The 25813-nt window shown below is 35.4% G+C and overlaps 2 protein-coding genes and 2 non-coding genes across 4 annotated transcripts; 2 read left to right on the top strand and 2 right to left on the bottom strand.

Annotated features, from left to right (window-relative positions):
• The first annotated feature begins 6212 nt into the window (after positions 1-6212).
• On the top strand, positions 6213-7570 carry LOC125202768 (expansin-A4-like). Its single transcript, XM_048101231.2, has 3 exons — positions 6213-6395; positions 6624-6936; positions 7026-7570. Exons 1-3 carry the CDS (start codon positions 6251-6253, stop codon positions 7327-7329), a joined length of 762 nt encoding a protein of 253 aa, XP_047957188.1. The 5' UTR covers positions 6213-6250; the 3' UTR covers positions 7330-7570.
• Positions 7571-8508: 938 nt separating this feature from the next.
• On the bottom strand, positions 8509-8609 carry LOC125202952 (U6 spliceosomal RNA). Its single transcript, XR_007173277.2, has one exon. It is a non-coding gene; the product is annotated as a U6 spliceosomal RNA (small nuclear RNA).
• A 2275-nt stretch (positions 8610-10884) lies between these two features.
• On the top strand, positions 10885-13290 carry LOC148932407 (uncharacterized). The gene has a single exon (XM_089063945.1). The coding sequence runs from the start codon at positions 11239-11241 to the stop codon at positions 13288-13290; it is 2052 nt and encodes a 683-aa protein (XP_088920071.1). The 5' UTR covers positions 10885-11238.
• Positions 11449-11555, bottom strand: LOC125202867 (small nucleolar RNA R71). Its single transcript, XR_007173205.2, has one exon. It is a non-coding gene; the product is annotated as a small nucleolar RNA R71 (small nucleolar RNA).
• Positions 13291-25813: the final 12523 nt, after the last annotated feature.

The raw sequence follows: 25813 nt of genomic DNA, 5'->3' as shown, positions 1-25813 counted from the left end.
GAACTTTAAAATTGGTCTAAAAAATTACAAACTTTACCTTTTGTTTGTTATTTCCCATGGCAGCCCAAATAAGATATCTTTAGCAAAAATCTTATTATACATGGGCAACCGTGAAAAATTTATGATATTTTAGATCACTTTTTAAGTTCGTGATAAGTAGGATAAAATGCTACATTGAAAATTACGTTGATTTAGTAGTGCCAAATAGAATAAAAAAATGCACCGAAGTTGGTTAGATATGATGATTGACATGTCATGGGAAATAACAAACAAAATGTGAAGTTTATGATTTTTTAGACCAATTTTAAAGTTCGTGGGAAATACCAAAATTTGCTCAAAGTTCATGGTTTTAGAGACCAATATCCCAACTTTTTATGATTGAACTGCGTATCGAGAATTGTTTCTGCATCGGGCACTGTGCATATAGATAACGAAAGTAATAAATTCACCATGCAGGTAGGGGTGTCGAAACGCGGTACCCAAACCCGATTTTGCGGGTACCCGTACCCAAAAACATCAATATTATACTACTCAATCCCGACCCGTATAGTTAAATGGGTAACCCATACCCGCATCAGGTATCCCAAACCCGCAGTTGCGGGTACCCAAACCCGCAGTTGCGGGTACCCAAACCCGTAGGCATAATTTGAATTGTGTATTAAGGACTATTATTCAATTGTATTATGCTTTTAGTTTTCGCTTATCATTAATGCTAGTCATCTAATACAATAATTTTATGTACATTGAAATTCTAGAATGAATTTTGGGATTGTTGCTAGTTGCTACACTATGATTTTAGATTTGTATTTTCTTTTACTTTGTTGTATTTGCATAATTTTTAACTATGCACAAATATGGTAATTTCTCATCTCTTAAATATAATATGATTACGTATGAAATATAATGCAATCCAAATTTCAAAAAAACAAATATGATAGAAACGTCAAGCATGTCCAAAATTAAATCACCATTCAAAAGTTTAATATAAAATCTAAAATAATTCACTTTCATAAAAAGTCCAATATAAATAACTTCAACTAATAAAAGTGTAAATATTTTAAATCTCTAATCTAAAGACACTAAACTAATAAAAATTTTACTTTCACCAAATAATTGGAAATAAAGTGTATCATTGGGGAGTATATATAGATTTGAAACTAATTAACTAAAATAAAATATTTGAAAACCTTTATCCTAAAAATAACGGGTATTATCGGGTCTAGCGGGTATACCCGCGCGGGTAGCGAGTATACCCATACCCGCAAAAATTTAAAACAAACTACCCGATCCCGCCCCGTTTCCCATTGTCGTCGGGTAGTGGATACCCGCTACCCGCCGGGTAGCGGGTCGGGTTGAGGGTTTCCCGATACCCTCTACCCGTTTCGACACCCCTACATGCAGGAATCGACCAATCATGAAAAACAAACTATAAAAAAGTAAATTCTCTAGTTATTCTGATTATATGCTCAAGATGCTATGTCTAGTATAAATTTTGATCCATATTTATGTCCTAATTTGTATTTTGCCGTCATTAGATGATGACATGAATTATATGCATTATACTTTCTCCATTCATAAAAAATAGTCTCATTTTGCCATTTTAGAATGTAAAAAAAAATAGTTTCATTTCTAAAAATAGAAACTTTCTTTCTCATACTTTATCCATTTTTTCTCCTCTATCGTACTTCACCTACTTTTCTCCATATCTCTCTTACTTACCTACATTTTTTACATTCTCTCTTGTTTCTAATTAAAATATTTGCTGTCCACAAATGAGGCAGTTTTTAGTGGACGGATTGAGTAGTTAAACTAGTGGTTACTTGAATTGGACAAAAAGGCCACCTTTATGGAAAATGTACACAAGGAACAGATCGGTTGAATCATATACTACTATGATGGGTACTTACAGAGGAAATTTTATATTTTTCGTTTTTTAGAAATTATTTGCAATTATTTGATAGAAATAATGTAGAAACTGAATGTCGTCCATGTGAATGATATTTAGATCTGATTTTGAGTTGTTTCATTATGAGGGAATCGCATCTTCAGAAATCTTCATAAGTGATGTGTTGTCACACAATCATATGCAATTTTATTTGATTTTTGGTTTCGTTTATAATTTTCTCACAAAAAAAGCTACGAGGGCTTCAACATGTTCAATTTATGATCAATACAGACAAAATAAAATTCTCCTTTTTTAAGTTCAAATATACCTGACATATATACCATTACAGAAATAAATTCAGATCTTTATATCATTTGAATGATCAAATTATCACAATCCGATACAAACAAAATGAATAATATTAGTGCGTAAAAAGAACAACTGTCAGAATAGCTCGAAATCTTACGATCAGATTCAAAAGATTATGATTTCGAATGCCAACGATTTCTTTTGAATTAAATGTTTGTACAAAATGAAATATACTAATCTCCTAATAATTTGGGCATCCATAATAACACCCCAAAAATCACCTAAAAAATCAGACATCTATATTCCTCTATCACGTCAGTATTTTAATTCATAGTATTTTGTTATTTTAATTTTCAATTTAAAAATAAATAACATAAATTAAAATAGCAATACAATTTAAACTAAAAAAATTAATTCCAACCGTAACTGAAACAGCATAGAATAACTAATAAGGCCAGAGAAACAGCGGCAACCACAGCCGCACCAATACTAATGATTTTGGGGCCTTATTGTGAAATGCCCTTAACGTAACAATTATTGTTATCATAAATAAATTGGGATGAAATTTATTTTTAGCATGTTAATTAATCTTATGCGCATGAGCTGTTTTTGTATGAGACAGCCGCCGTATAGATTGACTTTTGCTTATCGTCATTAACGACAATGACTTGCTAATCCCTCTTAATCCTTCATGTCGATTACTCAACTTTTTTACCCAATAAAGTTCAATTAAAGTATCTAGGCACAATATATTCGAATGTGCTTTTGTGGCCTAAAACTGTTACTCCGTCTTATAGTAGATGTTACGCTTAGGAGATGTCACGAGATTTTAAGAGATGTTATTTTGTGTGTTAAGTGGTGAGAGAAAAAATAAAAAAGAAATATGACAATGAGATAAACTAAAAAGGAAAGTATGATATTTATTATGGGGGATGGAGGGAATAGTTAAGAAGTCAAATGCAAATTGAGTATCACATGATACTACTATTATTCATTTAAATAATTTTAATATATTTGATTTAGTGGATAGTTAAATAATTGAAATTTGAAGCATTTCATTCACGGTTATAAAAAATTGAGTATAACTATGAATTATCATATCATCATTATTGAACGTAGATCAACATAACAACAAATTATATAGACGTAACACAAATTGTGCCAAATAATAAATAATTTTTTAACTTATAATATTACAAAAAGTATATCATATTGTGGGCAACAGAAGATATAATGCGATATATAGTTCTAAATTATTGCATGAGATTATAATTTATAAATGTGCCTATATAGAAACAAGTACGTATAACTACTAGTATTAGTTAAATCTTAAAAGTGAATTCGTGGAAGCTCTCTAAGGACATCTGCAGCGGATCTCTTAGCGGTCTCGATCTCAACTCGGAGAGATGAGACTGCATAGAGACGGCGATGCGGCCTCCAATCTCGTCTCCATCTCGTCGCTTGGCTCGTCCTGGAGAGGCGTCTCACAAGACAGCTCACCACGCGCCTTGGCGACGTGGCGTCTCCGGTTCGTGCGTGACGCCCATTCGCCGGCCCGCGAGTGGGCATCGTTTATATCCGTTTGAAAAAAAAATTAATTTTTTTTTAAAAAATTCAGGAAAATTCGAAAATAAAAAATAAATAAAAATATTGTAATTTTCAATTTTTTTATTTTTCAATATTGTAATAAAAATCAAAAATTAAAAATAAAAATACTCCATAGGATTTCAATTATGTATTTTTCGTATTTTCGGATGTTGTAATTTTCGTGGTTTTTAATGATTTAATGAATTATTAGTATTAATTTAATATTTCAATGAAATATTAATTGAATTTGTTGGAAATAAAAATAAAAAATGAAATTAAATGAATAGTTAAGGGATGAGATGGTTAAAAGATGAAGGAATGTAGGTGATGTCTCTTATTTAAAAGATGGAGTGAAAAGTATAGTGGGACTCATGAATAGTGAAGAGATGAGACGGTTAAGAGACAGGAATGCGAATGAACTTATGAAATTACACACGAACATCTCATTTGTAACCCAACCAACATCCAACAAAACCAAACACATAATTTGTTCTGTCTATGAGACCTACTTCACATATTTAAGCATAACCTATACTACAAAATACTGTAGGTTGTACGTTGTAACATGGTACTATTAAGGAAAATGATAAGAAAACACACAATATATATTTACTTGCTGTTTTAACACACATGATAAAGAAATTAACATAAAGTAGCTTTTTGTAAACTAACTTTCGGTGGAAATAGAATTTTTTTTACTTTGCCATGATCCATCCCATCTAACTCTCCCTTTGTTATCTAAAATTTTACACTACTAAAATGAGAAAAAAGATAATGTATTCACATATATGACAATTTTTTTTTTCATTTAAATTTTAGTTGAAATAACAAAAATATTTAAATTGAAATCCCAATCTCTCATAAAATTAACAAAAGATACAAAGCAAGGTATGATCATGCATACGACAAAGGACGTCTACTTATAAATTTGAATGATTTCAGTCATAGTCATATAGAAATAATTAAATAAAAACATTCTTAATTAAAGTTGAATCGATTAATTGAGTGAACGAATAAGATATATATCTACAGACTACAGTAATAATACTAAAATGTATTGATGTTAATCAATTTAGTTTCATGTTCCCACTATAATTTTTTTATGCTTATACTAATAATCAACACACTCTCTCTACATATACATGGAGTATAATATTTTTTCTGAATTTAATGTTTGGAGCTTGTCATTTAGTGAATACAAGTTAACGTGAAAGACTAGAATAATTGAGTTGAAAACATAAGCAGTCTGCTAACTAAGTAACATTAATATCGGCCAAAGTTAATAGAAAATTCATTTATGCATTTGTCGTGTCGAGGCGCATTCATTTCGCCGCTTTCTGCCACACATATAAATCACGTTAATTACGTGATTAGAGTAAATCAGTGTCATTAAGAAGAAAGATGCCCATTTGCAATTACCTAGCTAGTACTATTACCGTTTTATTTACATAATGTAATAAATCACCTTACATATTTTTGTCCCGTTATTTTATTTTTACGTCAATATTGTTTGTTTCATTGTTTGGATCGATTTCATATTGAAAACTCGTTTTGTAGATTAGAAGTTGGTGCCCCAATTTTCCTTTTTCAAGCCGTCATCGACTGAGGAATTGCTTCACATAAGAGGATGTAAGGAATCGATATTTCTCAGTTTTCCCTCTATTGGAGTGTAAATCAAAATCATAATTTACGTCAAAAAATAAGTAAAGTTGCAAGTAATATATATTACCTAACTTTATTAATATAAGATCTTTTAAGCAGTATACTCCCAAAAATAAAATGGTAAGGGCTTAGCTTAAAATGGAATATCATACTAATGTGAGTTTCGGCAGGTATAGAAAAACCCTCACACCCTCTCTCTCTGTGTACTTGATCTCATGGTTTTATTGCTTCTTCCGTTTGATTATATGTTGATTCTTTTTGGCTAGGCAAGAGTTATGTTCTTTTATTTGATTTGATGGATAATAACTTTTGTTTGTGGTTTAGGACTATTACTCGGCCCCAATAAGTATGAGCGTTGTACATACTACAAAACAAATCACAAAAGGCCAAATATATTGCGAATAGTTGTTTAATAAATCTTGACTTATAAATAATAAATAGTCCTTTTTATGAACACATTAATATAAGAAAATGAGAAATTCCATACAATACATAAAGATGCTGTGTCCATGTGCAAGAGGGGTCCTACAATCTAAAAAATGTTCACAATTTGGCTGCCCAACAATAAAAAAATAAATAAAACAGCAAATAAAAATAAAAATACTTAATATATCATAAACCACATAGAAACCCCCTCGTGGCCGGCTGTTATCACCATCCTGTCTCCCTTAACCTTTTCTATTTTCTATTTTCGCAATCATTGTTTGAAATTAAGTGTTTTAGTTCTATAAATACCTCCTACTTTGCCCTTTTATCCCCACTTCATTCATCAAGCCTCTATCTATCTTAAAAAAACATCAATCAAACATGGTTGCCAACTTAGTTTCTCTTGCTACTATTTCTATCTTCGCTCTACACGTTCTTGGATTGAGTGTTGCTAGAGCTGATTTTGGAGGCTGGCAAAATGCTCATGCCACCTTCTATGGCGGCGCCGATGCTTCCGGTACCATGGGTACGTTACTCACTCATTTCTCATTATCATATCATTATTCATAAAAACATCTTACGTTGTGTACGATTTTAACCGAGTGTACTACTTAATAACATTCTTAGGGGTGTTGAGTAAGGTAGATAACTCTTTTTATCTTGGAGTGATCTGATCTAAAATGTGTGTTCTTATTATAATTTTATTTATTTATCTTTCCTATCAAATTGTCTCTTAGTTAGTTACTATATACAGGTGGGGCATGTGGGTACGGTAACATGTATAGCCAAGGGTACGGCACCAACACGGCCGCATTGAGCACAGCCCTCTTCAACAACGGCCTCACGTGCGGTGCATGCTACGAAATGCGGTGCACAGGCGACTCCCGGTCGTGCTTGCCCGGCACGGTCAAAATCACTGCCACCAACTTCTGCCCCCCCAACTACGGCCTCCCTAACAACAACGGCGGCTGGTGCAACCCGCCCCTCCAACATTTCGACATGGCACAGCCCGCCTTCCTCCAAATCGCCAAGTACCGCGCTGGCATCGTGCCGGTATCCTACAGAAGGTCTCTCAAAAATACTTCATTTTATTAATTAAAAAAAATATATTGCTCTGACATAAGTAATTTAATTTCTAGTATAAAAATTGATGCAGAGTGGCTTGTGTGAAGAAAGGGGGGATTAGGTTCACAATCAATGGTCACGCGTACTTCAACTTGGTTCTAATCAGCAACGTCGCGGGGGCAGGGGATGTCCATGCGCTATCAGTCAAAGGCTCGAAAACCGGGTGGCAAACAATGTCGAGGAATTTTGGCCAAAACTGGCAAGCCAATTCGTATCTCAATGGTCAATCCCTCTCCTTCCGCGTCACGGCCAGTGATGGTAGAACCGTCACTGCGAACAACGTTGTACCCGCAAATTGGCAGTTTGGACAGACCTTCCAAGGCTCTCAATTTTAATGGTGATTTAGATCGCAATTTTAAGCTAGGATGATATAAATTGATGATATAAAATGTATGTATTTCGTGAACATTGTGTTTATGATTGGTATGCATAGAGAGGTTCAAGCAGAGGTATCTTGAGTTGTTAGTACCCGCTTGGCCTTAATTGCGTCTCTCTTTTTCAAGGGATGTTGCCATTCTGTCTCTACTATTATTCATATATAAATAAAAATATAAATTGGAGTTGTTTATTGATTAATTAATATGCAATCACATGCACACAAACTTTATCAACGTGTTTCACTGTAAAAGCCAATATGCGTTGTCGATTACTCGATTCTAATATTACTACTACCAATGACTAGTTGATACGAGTAGTTGGTAATTTACTAATTTGAGATGTTAAATTCTCACATATGTTAAATTGGGTATTCTCTATGGTGAATCTCAATTCTAGTCTCATTTTTTGATAAAAAAAATGCAAATTTTTTAATGTACTAGCTACTCTCCACGCGTCTAAGAGTAAGTTTAATATGAAATTTAATGAAAATAGTTAATGCATTTGAGTGAAAAAATTATTCAACTTATGGTATGAGATGGTATATTTATAATGGGCTAAAAGTTTGGACCACGAAGTATAATCAAATTTAAAATGTAAAACGAATTTGGAAAGATCCAATTGGTTTTGAAGGGTAGACATCAACCATTTGATAGATTATATACTGTAAACCTGAATTAGTTCCCTTGTAACTGGAAAATCAAACAAAAATGCTGATTTCTGACCTCTCAAAGCCTCCCAGGAGGACATGCCCACACGCCCTATCAAGCTCCACGCCCAGACCCGGCACACCAGTGAAACGAAGCGGACCTGTGCTGGGCTCCTTAGTTGAGATGGGCTCCAATTGGGTCATTTTGTAAACCCAGGCCCGGCCGAGGCCCAAGACCATCCGGAGCTCAGCCCATGCCCGTCCAAGCCCACCTTAAATCATTAGTTTTTTTAAAATGTATTAGGTGATTAACCACTAATAATACTCTATCCGTTTCCAAAGAATATGCACACGGATTTAATTTAAATTGGTAAAGTAAGAGAGAGGTAGAGAGAAAAAGTAATTAAAGTATTGTTAGTGGAAAATGAGTCCCACCCCATTAGAGAGAATAGACTTTCTAAAATTAGAAAGTGCATATTCTTGTGGGACGAAGGGAGTATTAATTTCCCTATTTATGCATGTCATCTTGTGCATGAGACATGCTAATTTATTCTATATAGTTCCAATTTGTTGGATTCTCCGAATGGACTCAAATAGTAATAGTCTAATATCTACACAAGTTTCCAACAAAATAATGAATGTAACATTCAATCTTAACTACATCTAATTTATCCAAGATGTAAAAAAGATGGTTCTGAATTTATCTTTAAGTATATTAAATATTAAAACTTTAATATTTAATAAATAATTACAGAACTCTTTAAATTTGTTAGTTAGTTCATATACTTGTAGTTTTAAAATACAATATCAACTCATATGTCATAATCTACTAGCAAAACTAACATTAATGTTTCTTCATCTAGTTATGCCCCTACCTTTTAAATAGAATAAAGAACATGAAAAATGATGTGTATATAAAGTCAGTAAATGAACTTAAACACATTATTTAAGTTTGGATTTAGTGTAAATGAGATATAAATACAAGTTAAATGTTTTTTTTTGCATATAATATATTTGGCATATCTTTAAAATACATAAATAAAAAATTTAAACAGTCCAGCCCAAGCCGGCCCAGCCGGGCCCATATGGCAACGTGGGCCTAGGCTGGGCTGGGCCTAGCAAAATTAATAAAAGCCCGGTGATGTGAATCAAATTATACTAATTATACTCCAAATTTTCTCCTATTTTGTATATTTAAATCATCTATCAATTGATCTTTAAGGTTTGATTATTATATATTAGTTGATAGATGTACATTGGAGTAGGGTCTGATTGAAACTGTTTGTTGCCTATCAAGATGGTGTCCAAATTCTTTTATCTTACCACAATTATCTTCTTCTTTGAAATAGCTTCGCGTGGGTATATTACACGCCTCAATCGGAGCTCGGATGAAGAAGTTATGGCCATTTGACGAAGGTTGCGCGAAGCAGTCAAAACCGGCAAAAACGCACGGGTCGGGCGTTTTCAGCATTAAAAACGCCCGGGGACAGTGGAAACGCCCGGGTTGGTATAAAAAACGCCCGGGTTGGCACCATTTTGCCCGGTCGGGCGTTTTTCTCGAAAACAGCCGAATTTTAGGTTTCAAATTGGTTTCCAGTGCGGTTTTGGAAGACATTCAGGCATATTCAGACACGAGAAAAGGGAGAGGAAAAGAGAGAAAGAGAGGAGGAAGAAGAAAAGGAAGAAATTCCGGCCAACATTCCGACGATCCGTCTCCATATCCCAATTCCACTCAACGAGAGCATGTGTCCTATGGTTTTTGTTGCAAATTCCACCATGTGTTTAGGCTAAGCTCTCTATGTTGCTCCAAGTTATAATCTAGGCTTTGTATGGATGTTTCTACACCTTTGAACTCATATGCTTGTTACCAACAATGTGCTTAATGTTTATACACTATGTTTTTGGCTAATAATGTAGTGTTGTTCTTTCCTTTGCTATTGTCTCTTTAACGTAGTTTAGGAATGATTTATTGTTGGTGCTATCGAATTAGAATTGTTCAGAGGATAATTTGATAGTGGATTAAGTAGGTGATTATAGTAGATGTTTATTTCTCTAGCTCTTCCGCATGAGTTTATAGACATCGAAGATAGGTTCATAGGTTATGTGTTAAGCTAATTGTGAACTACTCATCGTGTACATGTTCAGTGTATGTGATTAGGTTGATGATTTAATCCCTTTATATGTTTCGTTGATAAAGGTATAGAACAATACAAGCCTAGTGTGTAACTTGGAGTGACATATTTTCTCATTTGAATAGTCTTTCTTTAGTTAACTTGTTGCATTATTTTGTCTTTAACTTTCAGAAATCAAAAATCAAATCTTTATGCTACATCTTTTTAAGTTTTTAAGTTTTAAACAATCTTCTACCTCCCTGTGGATCGACACTTGAAATACTACTAACGACGTTGTAATCTTGCAGTATCGTAGTATTATTAGAGTTAATTAATCAAACTTGATATCTTGTGTGAACTGAATTGGATACTCTAAAATACGCATCAAGTTTTTGGAACCGTTGCCGGGGAGGCAATAGGTTGTTTAATACTTAGTAGTTTTATTTTTGTTTTATTTTATTTGATCTTTTATTTTGTTTTGTTTAGGCACACACTTCGTGTTCTTGGGGGTGATAGCCATCTACCACGTCGGGACTTGAAGACGAAGGAGTGTTTATATTAGGTGATATCTTTTTAATTCTTAGTTTAGTGATTAGGATTATTTAGTTTTCACTAAAGCACACACGTTTTATAGGAACTTACCCCGAAGTTGTCGAGAGGTCTCGCTTTCGGTAGTAGTGAAATATATTTTGTGTATGTGCTTGGTTTCTTTTCTGTTGTGCAGGTTTAGGTAATTAAAAAAAAAAAAGTTGTGAATGCACACAAGATCACAGGGTACACCACCGTTTGGATTACTCTGTTATCAAAGAAAGAGAGGGCCGAGAGGTTCAGAGATTGAGATTTATCCGGACTATCAGAGTCCAGTTAGAAGTAACCCACTCTTTGAGTCAAGTTCAGAAAGTAGTTGTGGGACAGAGTTAGACACCGAATCAATGGCTGAAGACGATAACAATGCTCCACCCATGGGAAGGTTTGGCGACATCCTTAGATCGGGAGTTGATTACCCGGGGGAGTTTGCCTATGCACATGACAATGTCAACATCCCACCTCACTAAATTAGTTTGGTGAATGGTGGAAATCTTTTCCATGGTCGAGATGAAGAAGATCCGATGAGTCATTTGAATGCCTTTTATGAATTGACGAACTCTCATAGACCTCCAAATGTAGAGCATCATCGGATTAAGAGGGCCTTATTTCCTTTCTCATTGAGAGAGAAAGCAAGAGAATGGTACGACTCACTACCGGGCTACAACATAGCAACATTTGAGGAGTTGAAGTCGAAATTCCTTTTGGAATATAACTCTCCAATGAAGATCGAGAAGTTGAGAGAGGAGATCACTTCATTCCAGCAAAAGTATGATGAGTCATTTGCCGAAGCTTGGAAGATATTTACAGACTTGCTAAGGAAATGCCCAAGTCATGGTCTAGCTCCGGGGCATGATCTTTTGAAGTTCTACAAGGGGCTTAATCATGAAGGCACAGGGTTGGTTACTGCAGGTTCGAGTGGGAACTTGGACGATTTGACCCATGATGAGGTGAGAGCGCTATTTCAAAGATTAGCGAACAATCAGAGGAATTGGCATAATCCAAGGAAGATGGCCGCGGGAGATACATTTGGTGCTACTAAGGAGTCGGAAAGAGTGTCAGCTATAGAAGCTCAAATGGCTGACTTTAGTACTCAAATTTCGTCGATGACGAATGCTGTCAAATCTATGCAGTTGACTCCTCAACCCCAAGCTGTGCCTATGATGAAGTGTGGAGTGTGCCAAGGAGGACATTATACAGATCGATGTCCAAGTTTGCAAGGAGCACCAGTGGAGGATGTGAACTACATTGGCAACAATCGTCAAGGTTTCAACCAAGGAGCTCAATATACCAATCAACAAAACTGGAGGCCTCAACAAGGAAACTGGAATCAAGCTGGTCCTAGTAACGCTTCTGGCAACCAATGGAGAAACAACACTCAATCTCCGGGTTTTGAGACGAAGCCATCTAGTGATGATCAAGTTGCGCAGATCTACTCTTTCATGATCAAGAATCAAAAGGAGAATGATCAATTCAAGGAAAAAGTGAATGAGAAGTTTGGCCACATCGATGCCACAATGAAGAATTTGGAGATGATGATAGGTCAACTTGCAACGGCGGCTCAAACCAGACCCCAAGGAACTATTCCAAGCACCACGATAACGAACCCAAAGGTTAATGGGCAATGCAAAGCAGTCACATTGAGAAGTGGAAAAGAGCTAGAGAGACTTGGAGAGCATGCGGTACATAGTGGCCCAAACATCTTGCACGCAGGGGCGGACAAGTTGTTAGGCTCACAAACCTCGCATGCAGGGGCGGACGAGGGGAGTGAGCGGGCCACTACAGAAACTAGAGATGGTCTACAACATAAAGAAGATGCAAGTCGGCGTGATACGAAGAAGAAGAAGTCGTTGAGTCCGGCAATGGATCCGAAGAGTCCATTTAATTTTCCAGATTTTATACCGCCGCCTCCTTTCCCAATCGAGAAGAAGAGAAAGAAAATAATTCAAGAGAAGGGACTCGATTGGATGATGAATATTATTAGGAAAGTTAATGTAGATGTGTCCTTGGTGGATTTGTTCCTACATTTTCCTAAATTCTCCAAGTTTTTCAAGGACCTTATTGCGAAAAAGGAGAAGATACAAGATGATGGTGTGGTGATATTAAGCGCATTTTGCTCACAGTTTGTGAAGGGAAAGATGTCGGCTAAGAGAAGAGATCCCGGAAGTTGTGTGATCCCGTGTGAAATGGGAGATAAGAAGTTCCCAAAGTGCCTACTTGATCAAGGCTCAGGAATATCATTGATGGCTTTGAAAACTGCGAGGTCAATCGGTCTTGAAGCAAGGATTGAACCAATCGACATTGACCTTCAGTTGGCGGATCATTCAATTGTTAAGCCTAAAGGAATCATCGAGGATGTCTTGGTGAAGGTGGATAAATTTATACTCCCGGTTGACTTCATTGTCATAGAGATGGAAGAGGACAAGGACATGCCTATTCTCTTTGGTAGGACATTTTTAGCAACCGGTGATGTTGTGATTGAGACCAAGACAAATACGGTCATGTTTCGAGTTGATGGGGAGAATGTTGTGATTGAGCAGGAGAAAGTGAAGAGGCACCTATTGGAGTTTGGATAGGAAAGCTGCAAAGAAGAAGGTCGAGCCAACGACTATAAACAAAGGCGCTGATTGGGAGGCAACCCAAGTTTTTATTTATTTTCTTTTATCTTTATTTTCATATGTTGGAGGTTTTGTTTGCTCAATTCTTTCCTCTAGCATTTATTTTGAATTGAGTGTTTCTTTATGTTTTGTTTTTGTTGTTTTGTTTTGTTTTGTAGGAGCATATTGGAGCTTATGAGAGAGCACACCTACAATGGAAGATACACCCACCCTCCTACCCATATGCTACGGATTTCATGCCAAGTTTGGGGGAGTCTTCTATCCCTTTACTTTTTATGTTCTTCTTTGCTTGCATTGAGGACAATGAAGCATTCAAGTTTGGGGGGGTTGTTTGAGTTTGAATGAATTTTATGCACGATGCATGTTTTCTTGGGTGTATTGTATGTTAAAGGTGTTTTGAATCAATGTAATTGACGGATGCATGCTTTATCTTCGGCTTTCTAGTTGGGAGTTCTTGCTTGATTTTACTTGATCTTTGAAGCTTAGGATGGATGGAATCTGTGCATTGATTTATTTGAAAGAGCATTTTGTGACTACAACCGATTTCTTGAGTTGAGGAGAGTATGAAAGTCATATGTCTTGTGGAAATTATCTTGGATTGATTTGCTTTATTGAGTTGGGTGCTTGCATTCATATGTGTCAATGATATGGGATGATAAGGCACTAGGATGAACTCCATGGCCAAATATTCACATGCCTAGTCCAACAAATGATCCCCTAGAAGCCACTTTGAGCTTAATCCCCATTGTTTTGTACAAATACTTAGCCAGTTACTTAGCTACTAAAATAAGCCTCATTTTAGCCTCATCAATAAACCTTACTACTATTTGGGTGCTAAATACACGTTTGAGCTTTGTTGATTGTGTTGTGAGTGTTGGGTGGTGTTCGATCAAAGTTTAAAGATTTTTTCAGAATTGATGTAATGTATAAGTGTTGAGAAGGAAGTTCTTTGTAAGGAAAAAGACGGCCTTCAAATTGTAAAAGTCGAGGCCTTTGAAAAAGAAGAAAAAAAAAAGGAAAATGGAAAAAAAAAGTGAAATAAAGTAGAACTTCCATTGCTTTGTAAAGATGTATCCTTGTCTAGAAAAGATCTCAAGTTTGGGGGAGTGAAAGTATGGGTTGTGAAATGTATATTGTTTGGTTCTTTAGAAGGAAGTTGTAGGAGTGAAGAATTTGGCACTCAAATATGTAGTTTTTGAGCTACTATCCATATTTATCCTACCTCATCCCTAGCCCCATTACAACCTATAATTTAAGACCTTGGACCTTTTTGTTGATACATTGTGGATGTTTTGTAAATAGCTTGGTAGAGTTAAAGAAGTTTGATTTGAAATCCGCGAGTCTATGTGATAAGTAATGCTTGACGAGTCAATGACGACGGTTTGAGTTGTAGGATCTAATGTTTGGACTTACTTTGAAGTGCACCTTGACTTGAAGTTCTAGGTGGATGAGTGATGGTTCATGAGAGTGGGAGATTTTGATTGGAAATGTTGAGGGTTTAGATTTTGTCATTCATGTCCTTACATGATTCTTTGTGATGAAAAACCTTTGTGAATTGAACTTTGAAATATAATGCTTTGAGTGATCTTGCTCGAGGGCGAGCAAGTAAATAAGTTTGAGGGTATTTGATGTGAATCAAATTATACTAATTATACTCCAAGTTTTCTCCTATTTTGTATATTTAAATCATCTATCAATTGATCTTTAAGGTTTGATTATTATATATTAGTTGATAGATGTACATGTGGAGTAGGGTCTGATTGAAACTGTTCGTTGCCTATCAAGATGGTGTCCAAATTCTTTTATCTTACCACCATTATCTTCTTCTTTGAAATAGCTTCGCGTGGGTATATTACACGCCTCAATCGGAGCTCGGATGAAGAAGTTATGGCCATTTGACGAAGGTTGCGCGAAGCAGTCAAAACCGGCAAAAACGCACGGGTCGGACGTTTTCAGCATTAAAAACGCCCGGGTTGGTATAAAAAACGCCCGGGTTGGCACCATTTTGCCCGGTCGGGCGTTTTTCTCGAAAACAGCCGAATTTTAGGTTTCAAATTGGTTTCCAGGGCGGTTTTGGAAGACATTCAGGCATATTCAGACACGAGAAAAGGGAGAGGAAAAGAGAGAAAGAGAGGAGGAAGAAGAAAAGAAAGAAATTCTGGCCAACATTCCGACGATCCGTCTCCAAATCCCAATTCCACTCAACGAGAGCATGTGTCCTATGGTTTTTGTTGCAAATTCCACCATGTGTTTAGGCTAAGCTCTCTATGTTGCTCCAAGTTATAATCTAGGCTTTGTATGGATGTTTCTACACCTTTGAACTCATATGTTTGTTACCAACAATGTGCTTAATGTTTATACACTATGTTTTTGGCTAATAATGTAGTGTTGTTCTTTCCTTTGCTATTGTCTCTTTAACGTAGTTTAGGAATGATTTATTGTTGGTGCTATCGAATTAGAATTGTTCAGAGGATAATTTGATAGTGGATTAAGTAGGTGATTATAGTAGATGTTTATTTCTCTAGCGCTTCCGCAGGAGTTTATAGACATCGAAGATTGGTTCATAGGTTATGTGTTAAGCTAATTGTGAACTACTCATCGTGTACATGTTCAGTGTATGTGATTAGGTTGATGATTTAATCCCTTTATATGTTTCGTTGATAAAGGTATAGAACAATACAAGCCTAGTGTGTAACTTGGAGTGGCATATTTTCTCATTTGAATAGTCTTTCTTTAGTTAACTTGTTGCATTATTTTGTCTTTAACTTTCAGAAATCAAAAATCAAATCTTTATGCTACATCTTTTTAAGTTTTTAAGTTTTAAACAATCTTCTACCTCCCTGTGGATCGACACTTGAAATACTACTAACGACGCTGTAATCTTGCAGTATCGTAGTATTATTAGAGTTAATTAATCAAACTTGATATCTTGTGTGAACTGAATTGGATACTCTAAAATACGCATCACCCGGCTCGGCCCAGACCAGCCCACATCAGACAAGGGTCTGGGTCAAACTGAGCCTCAATATATACGGGCCTCAACGGGGGCCTGGGCCAGGATGGCCCGACCCACTTTACAATTCTATCTGAAACAGTCTCTTTCGAAATTTTGATAAAGGGACGACTATTCCAGTGATTTTCACATTTTTTGCAATACTAGTATGTTTTAGTCAAGAGTTATTGGTTTATTTATAACCGCTAAATATAGTCATGGGTCAAGTTATTCTATGTTTTATTTGGAAATTAGGACTTAGTAAAATAATTGTATTAATTTTTTTGGATAATGCAGATTTTCAACATGTACCCTTCCGACCAATTGGATCTCTTTCTCCTATACGGTCAGAGACACCCTTCACAACATCTGTTTTAAAACAGTGTAAGTGGTTCTGACCTAATCCGGGTTTGCCTAGGTAGACTAGAGGAGCGTAGAAGGTCTACTTTCTTTGCCAACACTGATGGCCGTCTCATGAAAGAATGGATGACCTTAACTTCCATTACTGCCTACACTCGTGTGGCTTTAGATAATTTAGATAAGAGTCTCACTGAAAATTCATCAGTTCACCCGACTGATATTGATTACTTAGTGACTCGATTTCGCGAATCTAGTATGTTTTAGTCAAGAGTTATTGGTATATTTATATCCGCTAAATATAGTAATGTATCTTTAGTAATTTGTTTACTACAAATAAAAAAATTAAGATGTTGAATTGGTATACTAGCAATATGTCTTTTGTTAATCCAATGACAATAAGTCGTTGAATCATATTTTATGTCTAGTGTAGAGTGTATAACGTGAGTTTTATGACCGTAACTAACCAATCCCGTTTGTCTTGCTAATTCAAGCTCTCTAATAGATCAATTAAGTTATTTTTGGCAATTGTAAAAAAGTTGGCTCGTTTATATAATGTAGCTAATGTTGTTGTAATTCTGAAGAAAATATACAATAAATACCTTCAAATTTTTTATCCAAATATGTCACTTAAATTGTAAAAAAATTGGCTCGTTTTCTTTCTTGCTCCCTTCGGACGTTTGGACAGTTGCGCAAGGTCTGGTGGAACAACATCGGGATATGGAGTACTCGACCACAACCTAGTACTTATACCGGGTAGATGACAGCCGCATATAACATTTCGAATGCCTCTGTTGAGTAGCATTTAGCTATGAAGGAGTCCACATCCTCTGTTGCAATCTCGATGGCAACAATTACGTGTTGACACAATATCCCGGTCAACATCCAAGAACTATTCATTGAACTTAGTGTTCACTTGATAGTTCCTATCATTAGCCCCCCCCACCATACACAATCCTCAATCTTGTCCTTTATCTTCTCAATTTCTTCCTTATCTAGGGTCTGACACAATCCTCCAGCTTTGCAGGCAACTTCCACCGGGAAGTGAACCTGTCCATCAAGTACGTACGAAATGCATTCGAGCATGCCATACAAGGGCTTCTTCTCACGTGCAAACAAGAGGACCATATAACATTCTAAAATGTTATTCACTAGTATGTCGCACTTTGCCTCAAAACCGAAAATGATACTCTTTCTGTCCCATAAAAATATGGGCAATGACACGAGAATTAATGCACAATTGGTAAGTAAGAGAGAGAATAAGTAGGATGGTTAAAGTAGTGTTAGTGGATAGTGGTATAAATTGTAAATTAATTTATATGTATGAGTAATGAGTTGGAGGCAACTTTCCATAAATGAAAATTTCCATATTTTTATGGAACAAACGAGAATGGAAAGTGCACATATTTTTATGGGACGGATGAAGTAGTTTGGCGAAATTCACGAACTAAAAAATATATTCCCTCTATATAGTATTATATGAAAAAAGAGGAGCAAGAAGAGAGAGGTGGAGAAAGGAAAAGTTTTGTTAGAAAGAAAATAGAGGAGAAAAGAGAGAAAAAAAAGATAAAAAAGACAAAAGAAATGGAAATTAAGGACTTTAAATGATATATATATTTTTTTAATTTAGAGATTTTTAGAGGCTTCTTGGTATAATGGAATTGAATGAGGGGGAATGAAGATAGGAATGGAATGACAATTCCATTTCATTCTTGTGCTTGGTAAGCACAAGGAATACAAAGAGAATGAAATTGTTATTACTTAATTGGTACTATTCATATCATTGGTAACTTTAAATAATATTGCAATGGAATGAAGAGTGTTATATTGCTAACTCAATACTTAATTGCTAACTACAACTAAATAATAGTCATTAGTTTTGGAGACATAATGTCTAAGACATAATGAGGTTAAAGTAGTAATTTTATTTTACATTTAATTTTAAATTAAATTTAAATTTTGTATATGTACTTTGTTGCCCCTGCATTTATATATGGAAGTAGTATTAATTAAGATCTTGATAGGGTTAATTTGATTATTTGTAAAATATAGAGTCCTTAACTAAATTTACTGTATCAAGAAAAATTAAATTATATTTCAAAATATAAATAACTTTAAATTATTATTTTTTACATCATTGTTAATGCTAGTATTGACCATAATTAATATTTACTTTTCTTTATTAAATATTGAAATTCTACTATATCATGTAGCAACAAATTTGGAGTATGCAATTTTGATTTTAAAATGATTTGAGATGCAGTTTTGATTTTAATACTAATTGAGTACGTAATTTTGATTTTAAAATTTTTAAAATTTTAATATTAATTCTTTACATTTCATTTTTACTATTATTTCTGGAATTACAACTCAACAAAAAAAAAATCACATTTTCATAACTAATACTCCTATATTTAACATTTTAAAGCTATATATTTAAAATATTCTTATTTTCTTATATTAAAATTACTAACTAAAAAAGGATATTATTAATGGAGCTTACGATTCTTAATTTTCTTAATTCTTAATATAATTAGTTGATGTACGGTATATTAAATAATCTGAAATGAGAAAAGTTGATTCATCCAATTATTTTCGTATTAAAAAATACAACTTTTTTTTTTATTTTTGAAACATTATAATGTTAATTTTCTAAGCATAATTTTATAGAGTCGAAGCCTAACTAGTACTTGTCAATCAAAATATAAAAAAAATATTACATGTGATAAAAGTTAAGAAAATTAATACAAAAATACAAAAGATAACGCAAATAAATGATTCATCATAATAACTACTATTATTTAATCATACAATTCAAATTTGAATAAGAAATATAACAAAAAAAAATAATAAAATTAATCGGCTATGAAAATATAACATAAAAAAAGAAAATAACTCATAATTAAATTATCAACTGGTGAGATAAAAATTTATTTGAAAAAATAATAATATATGAAAGTTATCAAATTATTTTATTATTAAATAATAATTTAGTATGCATTATAATAACTAATTTATAATCTGAATTCATGATTTTTAAATAAATAATATAGTATAAAATTAACATGAAAAAAATGACATGTAAACATATAAAAAGTTTTGAGCATGATTGTAGCTTATCTCTAATCAAATCAATAAATATGCATATAAATAAAGATATTTAATTTAATTTAATATTATTTAATTAGATTTGTATCCATTTAATATGATATTGGATAAAGTAGTCATTATAAAAAATATATCTATGTCAAAATGCCATAAGGGTATTATGTCTAGGAGACATTATGTCTCTAGGTTGACACAAATTAATGTCAACCTAGTATATAAAATATGTCAATATAATACATGTAGAATGTCAATACAAGCAATGTGTTAACATTCTCAAAGCATTGTGTTGACATTCTCAAAGCATTGTGTTGACATTTTCAAAGCATTGTGTTAATATTTACGAAAAACTATATTGACATTTTTATCCAAAATCCTAATTTAGTAGTTTTTTTTTATCTTTTTTTTTAATTAATAAAAATGAAAATTACACATCGCAAATTATAGATCACAAGTTTTCTAAAATTCTATGATCTTAAATTAGTTTTAGTTAATAATTAAATTATGAATTAGTAATTGATCACTCTGTAACGAAATATGAATATTTGTTCAAAAATATCGTGGAATATAGATAAGGTTGTCACTTAAAATTCACGAACCGGCCCTAAAAAGATTTAGCTGCCACCTCAGATGTTGCTTTTCTCTAGCTATTCAATATTTTATTGTATTTCAATTTGTCTAACTAAGTACTTAGTTTAATTAATTTATCTTGTGTGTGTATTTGGTGTTGTATGTGTACATATGGTGGTTTGTGCGTGCATATGTGGTGGTGGGGGTGGGGGTGGTGTGTGTTTCAATTATAAATTTTACTTTCTACGTTTCAATTAAAGTTGAGTCATTTTTTATTTTTTAAGAAAGAGTTAAGACCAAAATTAGTTCTAAACATATGGTCATTTTACCTTTTTGGTCATAAATTTTATCTTTTGGATTTTTTGGTCCTGCGCATATGGAAATTTGATCATTTTGGTCGTCCGTCAATAGTTCCGTTAATTTTTTAACAGTCAACGCGTTTTGCCCAATTTCAACCAGATTAGAATAATTTTAAGTCACTAATGTCTAATTATTTTCTAATTAAAGTGGCACAAATCACATATTCTCATTCCCATCAAACCCATCGGCCTCTTTCTTCATCATTTCACATTTTCCCCAAATTAGGATTCCTAATTGAATCTGGAGAGTAGCGACGCTGATTCCTCCCCTTGCCTCCTCCGGCGAGTTTGCGACCGACGTCGGGTCGTCCTCCACCGCCGGTGTTTCTCTATCTCCGTCATTTTCTCTATTCGGCGAAGCCTCGGTTGGAGAGAAGGCGTCGCTTCTTGGTGAACAGCCGCCCCGTTGCTGCCGCCGCTGACTCCCTGGCAGACCTGCAACGTTGCCGTCCTCCGTCAGCCTCGGCGTTGAGGCTTCAGCCGATGGGGAGTCACCGCCCATTCGCCGCTGCCCGCTCGTCGTCATCCTCAAACTTCCGCCGTGCTCCAGCTCGTCGAGAAACACTGGCAGTGGAGGTCGACCCGACGTCGGTTGCAAACTCGCCGAAGGAGGCGGGGGAGGAATCAGCGCCGCTGCTCTCCAGATTCAATTAGGAGTCCTAATTTGGGGAAAATGTGAAATGATGAAGAAAGAGGCCGATGGATTTGATGGGAATGAGAATATGTGATTTGGGCCACTTTAGAGCATCCGCAATGGTACTTAGGCCAACCATAGGCCAGCCATTCTCTCCCCTGCCACGTCAGCAACACTAAAAAATCCACCTGCCACATCAGATTTAGGCCAGGCATAGGTCAGCCGCAATAAAAATAATTCAAAATATACTACATTTACGGAATTAAAATTACGATTAAAATACGGAATTAAATTTACGACACATATACGGAAAAATTCATTAATTGCATTTAAAAAAGTTACATAGATAAAAAAAAAATTACATGCATAATAAAGAAAAAAAACTATCGTCGTGCAATCCTCCGTGCCCACAACTCTTCAATTATATCCTTTTGGAGTTGAATATGAGCATCCACTTGGCGCATGTTGGCAAATTCCTGAAGGCGCCCGGCTTCATCGAGAGGTACCCCACGTCGTACACTAGGAGTGGCCGTTCCGTGGCTTGGACCGGCTTCATTGTCACTGACCCAACTAGTCAGTTGTACGCCTTCGTCTTCGACGATCATGTTGTGAAGGATAATGCAGGCGTACATTATCTGGGAAACGCATCCGACATCCCACAAACGCGTTGGACCCTTAATTGCCGCCCATCGAGACTGGAGCACACCAAATGCGCGCTCCACGTCCTTGCGCGCCGACTCCTGTCGTTGCGCAAAGTAGGCCTTCTTTTCATCACTTGTTTGTCGGATCGTCTTCACAAAGACCGGCCACCGAGGGTATATCCCATCCGCCAAGTAGTAGCTCATATCATGCCGGTTGCCGTTGGCCACAAATGAGACGGCTGGACCGACGCCCTGACACTTCTCGTTGAAGAGGGGAGACGAGTTCAGGACGTTGAGGTCGTTGTTCGACCCGGCTACCCCAAAATACGCATGCCAGATCCACAGCCGGTAATCAGCTACGGCCTCGAGGATTATCGTGGGGTTCTTTGACTTGTAGTCGGTCGTGTAGGCCCCCTTCCAGGCAGTCGGACAGTTCTTCCACTCCCAATGCATACAATCTATGCTGCCTAACATCCCGGGGAACCCATGCTTCTCCCCGTGCATCTGCATCAAATTCTGACAATCTTCGGGAGTAGGGCTTCGAAGGTACTGCTCACCGAAAATGCTGATCACGCCCCCACAGAAATCCTTCAGACATTTCAGGGCTGACGACTCACCGATGTGGAGGTACTCATCCCACATGTCTACCGCGCCTCCGTAGGCCAACTGCCTGATTGCCGCCGTGCACTTTTGAATAGGGGTGTGGCCGGGTCTGCCAGCCGCATCGTGCCTGAAGCGGAAACACAGATAGTGACGCTCTAATGCCCCAACGATGCGCATAAACAACTCCCTGCGCATTCTAAAACGCCGCCGGAACATGTTGGCGGGAAACCGCGGGTTCTCTGAAAAGTAGTCGTCGTACAGCCGCTGATGTGCAGCTACGTGATCCCGATCAATCACTGCTCGATGGTGGACAACTCGTGGAGGGCGAGGTATCGCCTGCTGTTCCACCATACGCATGTACCGCTCCATCCCGCGGTTCATGTAGGCATCCATAGCCTCGTTCATCCTCCGTTCGTACTCCTCAGCATCCCCACCGCTACCACCCGCGTTACTCATCGCTCGATGATGCTCTTGTACAGAAAGTTAGAGAGAGAGAAAACTCGTTAAAACAAGTGGTGCAAATGAAAATGAAACGAAAATCGCGTTTATATAGGTTTTTAAAAAAAAAAAAAAAATTCAAAAACCGGCGCTGGCCGATCGGGCCGCCACAATGGCGGCTAGCCGATCGGCCAGCGCTTCGGCCAGCGACGAGCGATCGGCCAGCCCACGCCGATCCGCTCGCCGATTTCGCTCTCGCCGACTGCAATGGTTCGGCTAGCCGATCGGCTAGCGCGACGAATCGGCTAGCCGGTCGCTAGCCGACCATTGCGGATGCTCTTAATTAGGAAATAATTAGACATTAGTGACTTAAAATGATTCTAATCTTGACAAAATTGGGCAAAACGCGTTGACTGTTAAAAAATTAACGGAACTATTGACGGAGGACTAAAATGATCAAATTTCTATATGTGCAGGACCAAAAAATCTAAACGATCAAGTTTATGACCAAAAAGGTAAAATGGTCGTATGTTTATACCAATTTTGGCCTTAAACTCTTTAACAAATATCAAAACATCCAATCATTTTTACTGTATTCTATCACCTATTTTACTCTTTCTTTATCTTTCCTACTTTATTCTCTTATACTTTTCAAATACAATTTTTTAATATCCGTGCCAAAAAGTTTTGACTTAACTTAGTTGCGACAGAGGGAATATAATTTTGTTAAAATTTAAAATAAGAAGAAAGGAGAATGAAATGGAATGGTCATTCCCTAGCTAATGGAAGGAATGAATATTCCCATGTGGAATGGTTATGGAACGATGATTCCTAAGAAAATATCAAGCAAAAAATGAAATTAAGTTAGAAATGTCATCCCATTCTTTCGTTCCATTCCACCATATCAAATAGTCCCTTAAGGCGATAACTTTTCTAATTCAAAAACCTAAAATGTGCAAAGTCCATTTTACAGAAACTAAATTTGTACTCTACTATAAAAAAGATAAAAGAAATAAATTGCAGTACTATAACTTTAAAATGTAGATATATAAAAGGATAAAATGTGATATGATTTCGTGGACAAAGGGAGGAATAGTTATTAACATAACATATCTGGGTATTTGATATTTACAGAATATTTAAAACAATTTTTCCTTTTAACTTTAAAGAAATCGTCCCGCTGACTCCATCCACATTGAATGTATTTTCATCCTTTTATTTATCTGCAGTAACTGTACTTAATTAGTCAATTCTTCATTTATACATTTTTCGAAAAAGGTACAAATACTTGAACAAAATACTATGAGGGGTAAGAATAGTTTATTACTCCTAAACTGTGATTATATAGTATAATAATGGAAATCAAATTGGCTACGCGAATAGAGCAACCATACCTTTTTAAGTCATTTTGTTTATGCTTTTCTTCTTTTCTATATATTTGAATTAACAAATGTATTTTTTTACTTGTATCATAGTTTTTCATGTTTTATTTTTATACTACTATTCCGATCGAACTAAGCACGATCTATAAACCGGCCATTTATATAATTTGTGATAGTTTTAAAACGATAAAGATATTCTTCTTTTTCTAAAAAAATTCCATATTTACATTAATTTGATCCACAAACGATAGTCATGCTCATCGCAATCTGCATAACACTTTTTTTTTTTATCTTATCTTTATTAATACAGAAAAATTTGTCGGTTTTGAATTGACAAACGGAGATTACTTCATAATTAATGATGGGATGAAATAAGTCAATAACATATCCTTTATCTAGTATACGTACACTCATCAATTCATAATAGTGGATAATACTATAAAAATAATATATAAATGGGATTAAATATATAAATCTTCAAAAAATGGGATTAAATATAACATAAATGAAGTATAGGCACTAATAATAATATTCAGTACTTAAAAGAAAGTTTTTTCTTTCACAAAAGCATATAATCCACGCGCATTAATAAGGAAACAAGAATAATGTCAACTTTCCATTTCCCAACCCAATAAATCTACAATCTCTTTAAAATCACACACCATTTCACCGTAACATGCAATGGCAACATAATGATGTGAACAATATTTTTCGTTATAAAATACTATTAAATCAATAAAATTGCAATACTAGTAATTAACTCACAAATAATACTACTATACATCTTACGCGTGTTTCATTTAGTCCAAAACATAAAATAATTCATCATTATCATTATCTTGGTTAAAATCACAACTTACTCACAATTAAATACTACTCCTATTGCTCAAAATTGTACAAGATATTTGCGCATTTGCACAAAAAATTGTTTGGATGCAAAAGATATTGTCGATGTCACTAGCTACATAAAATGATATTTTTTCCAAAATGCAACATTTCCACCTTTTATAACTTTTTACCAACTCCCTTCTATAAAATTTAAAATGGGTATGGTTTTCCTTTTTGTGTTTTTGAGGAATGGCGTGTCTCTCTACACTACCAAATTCACATTATATTAGTAGTGATTTATTTGTAAATCGAAGTTAAATCACTAAATTAAATTATGTAAAAGATTTCATTCCATGTGAAGAAGAGTATAATGATCCGATTTCACTTGTGTGTAAAATAAAAAGTGTGTAAGATTATGGAAACGAAATTCCGTTAAACTTAATTTATTATTACTACAAAATCCAGAGCCGTAACCGAGGCCCCACGAAAACGACACAGTACGACACGTAATTGCTATTAAACGACGTCGTCGTGTGTCAGAAGCAAATGAAAAATACATAAATAGAAAACGC

The sequence above is a fragment of the Salvia hispanica genome, chromosome 2 (assembly GCF_029641045.1).
Source record: "Salvia hispanica isolate PSC_SH4W2 chromosome 2, Shi_PSC_v1, whole genome shotgun sequence".
Classification (NCBI taxonomy): Eukaryota; Viridiplantae; Streptophyta; class Magnoliopsida; order Lamiales; family Lamiaceae; genus Salvia; species Salvia hispanica.
The sequence above is the reverse complement of the archived record's forward strand: the minus strand, read 5'-3'. Positions and strand labels throughout refer to the sequence as shown.

What these genes read in the sequence shown, in the direction of transcription:
- LOC125202768 (XM_048101231.2), top strand. Translation starts at nt 6,251, where the DNA reads ATGGTTGCCAACTTAGTTTCTCTTGCTACTATTTCTATCTTCGCTCTA. An exon ending in CGATGCTTCCGGTACCATGG is followed by an intron (nt 6,396 to 6,623) that starts GTACGTTACTCA and finishes TACTATATACAG; the next exon opens with GTGGGGCATGTGGGTACGGT. An exon ending in GTGCCGGTATCCTACAGAAG is followed by an intron (nt 6,937 to 7,025) that starts GTCTCTCAAAAA and finishes AAATTGATGCAG; the next exon opens with AGTGGCTTGTGTGAAGAAAG.
- LOC148932407 (XM_089063945.1), top strand. Translation starts at nt 11,239, where the DNA reads ATGAGTCATTTGAATGCCTTTTATGAATTGACGAACTCTCATAGACCT.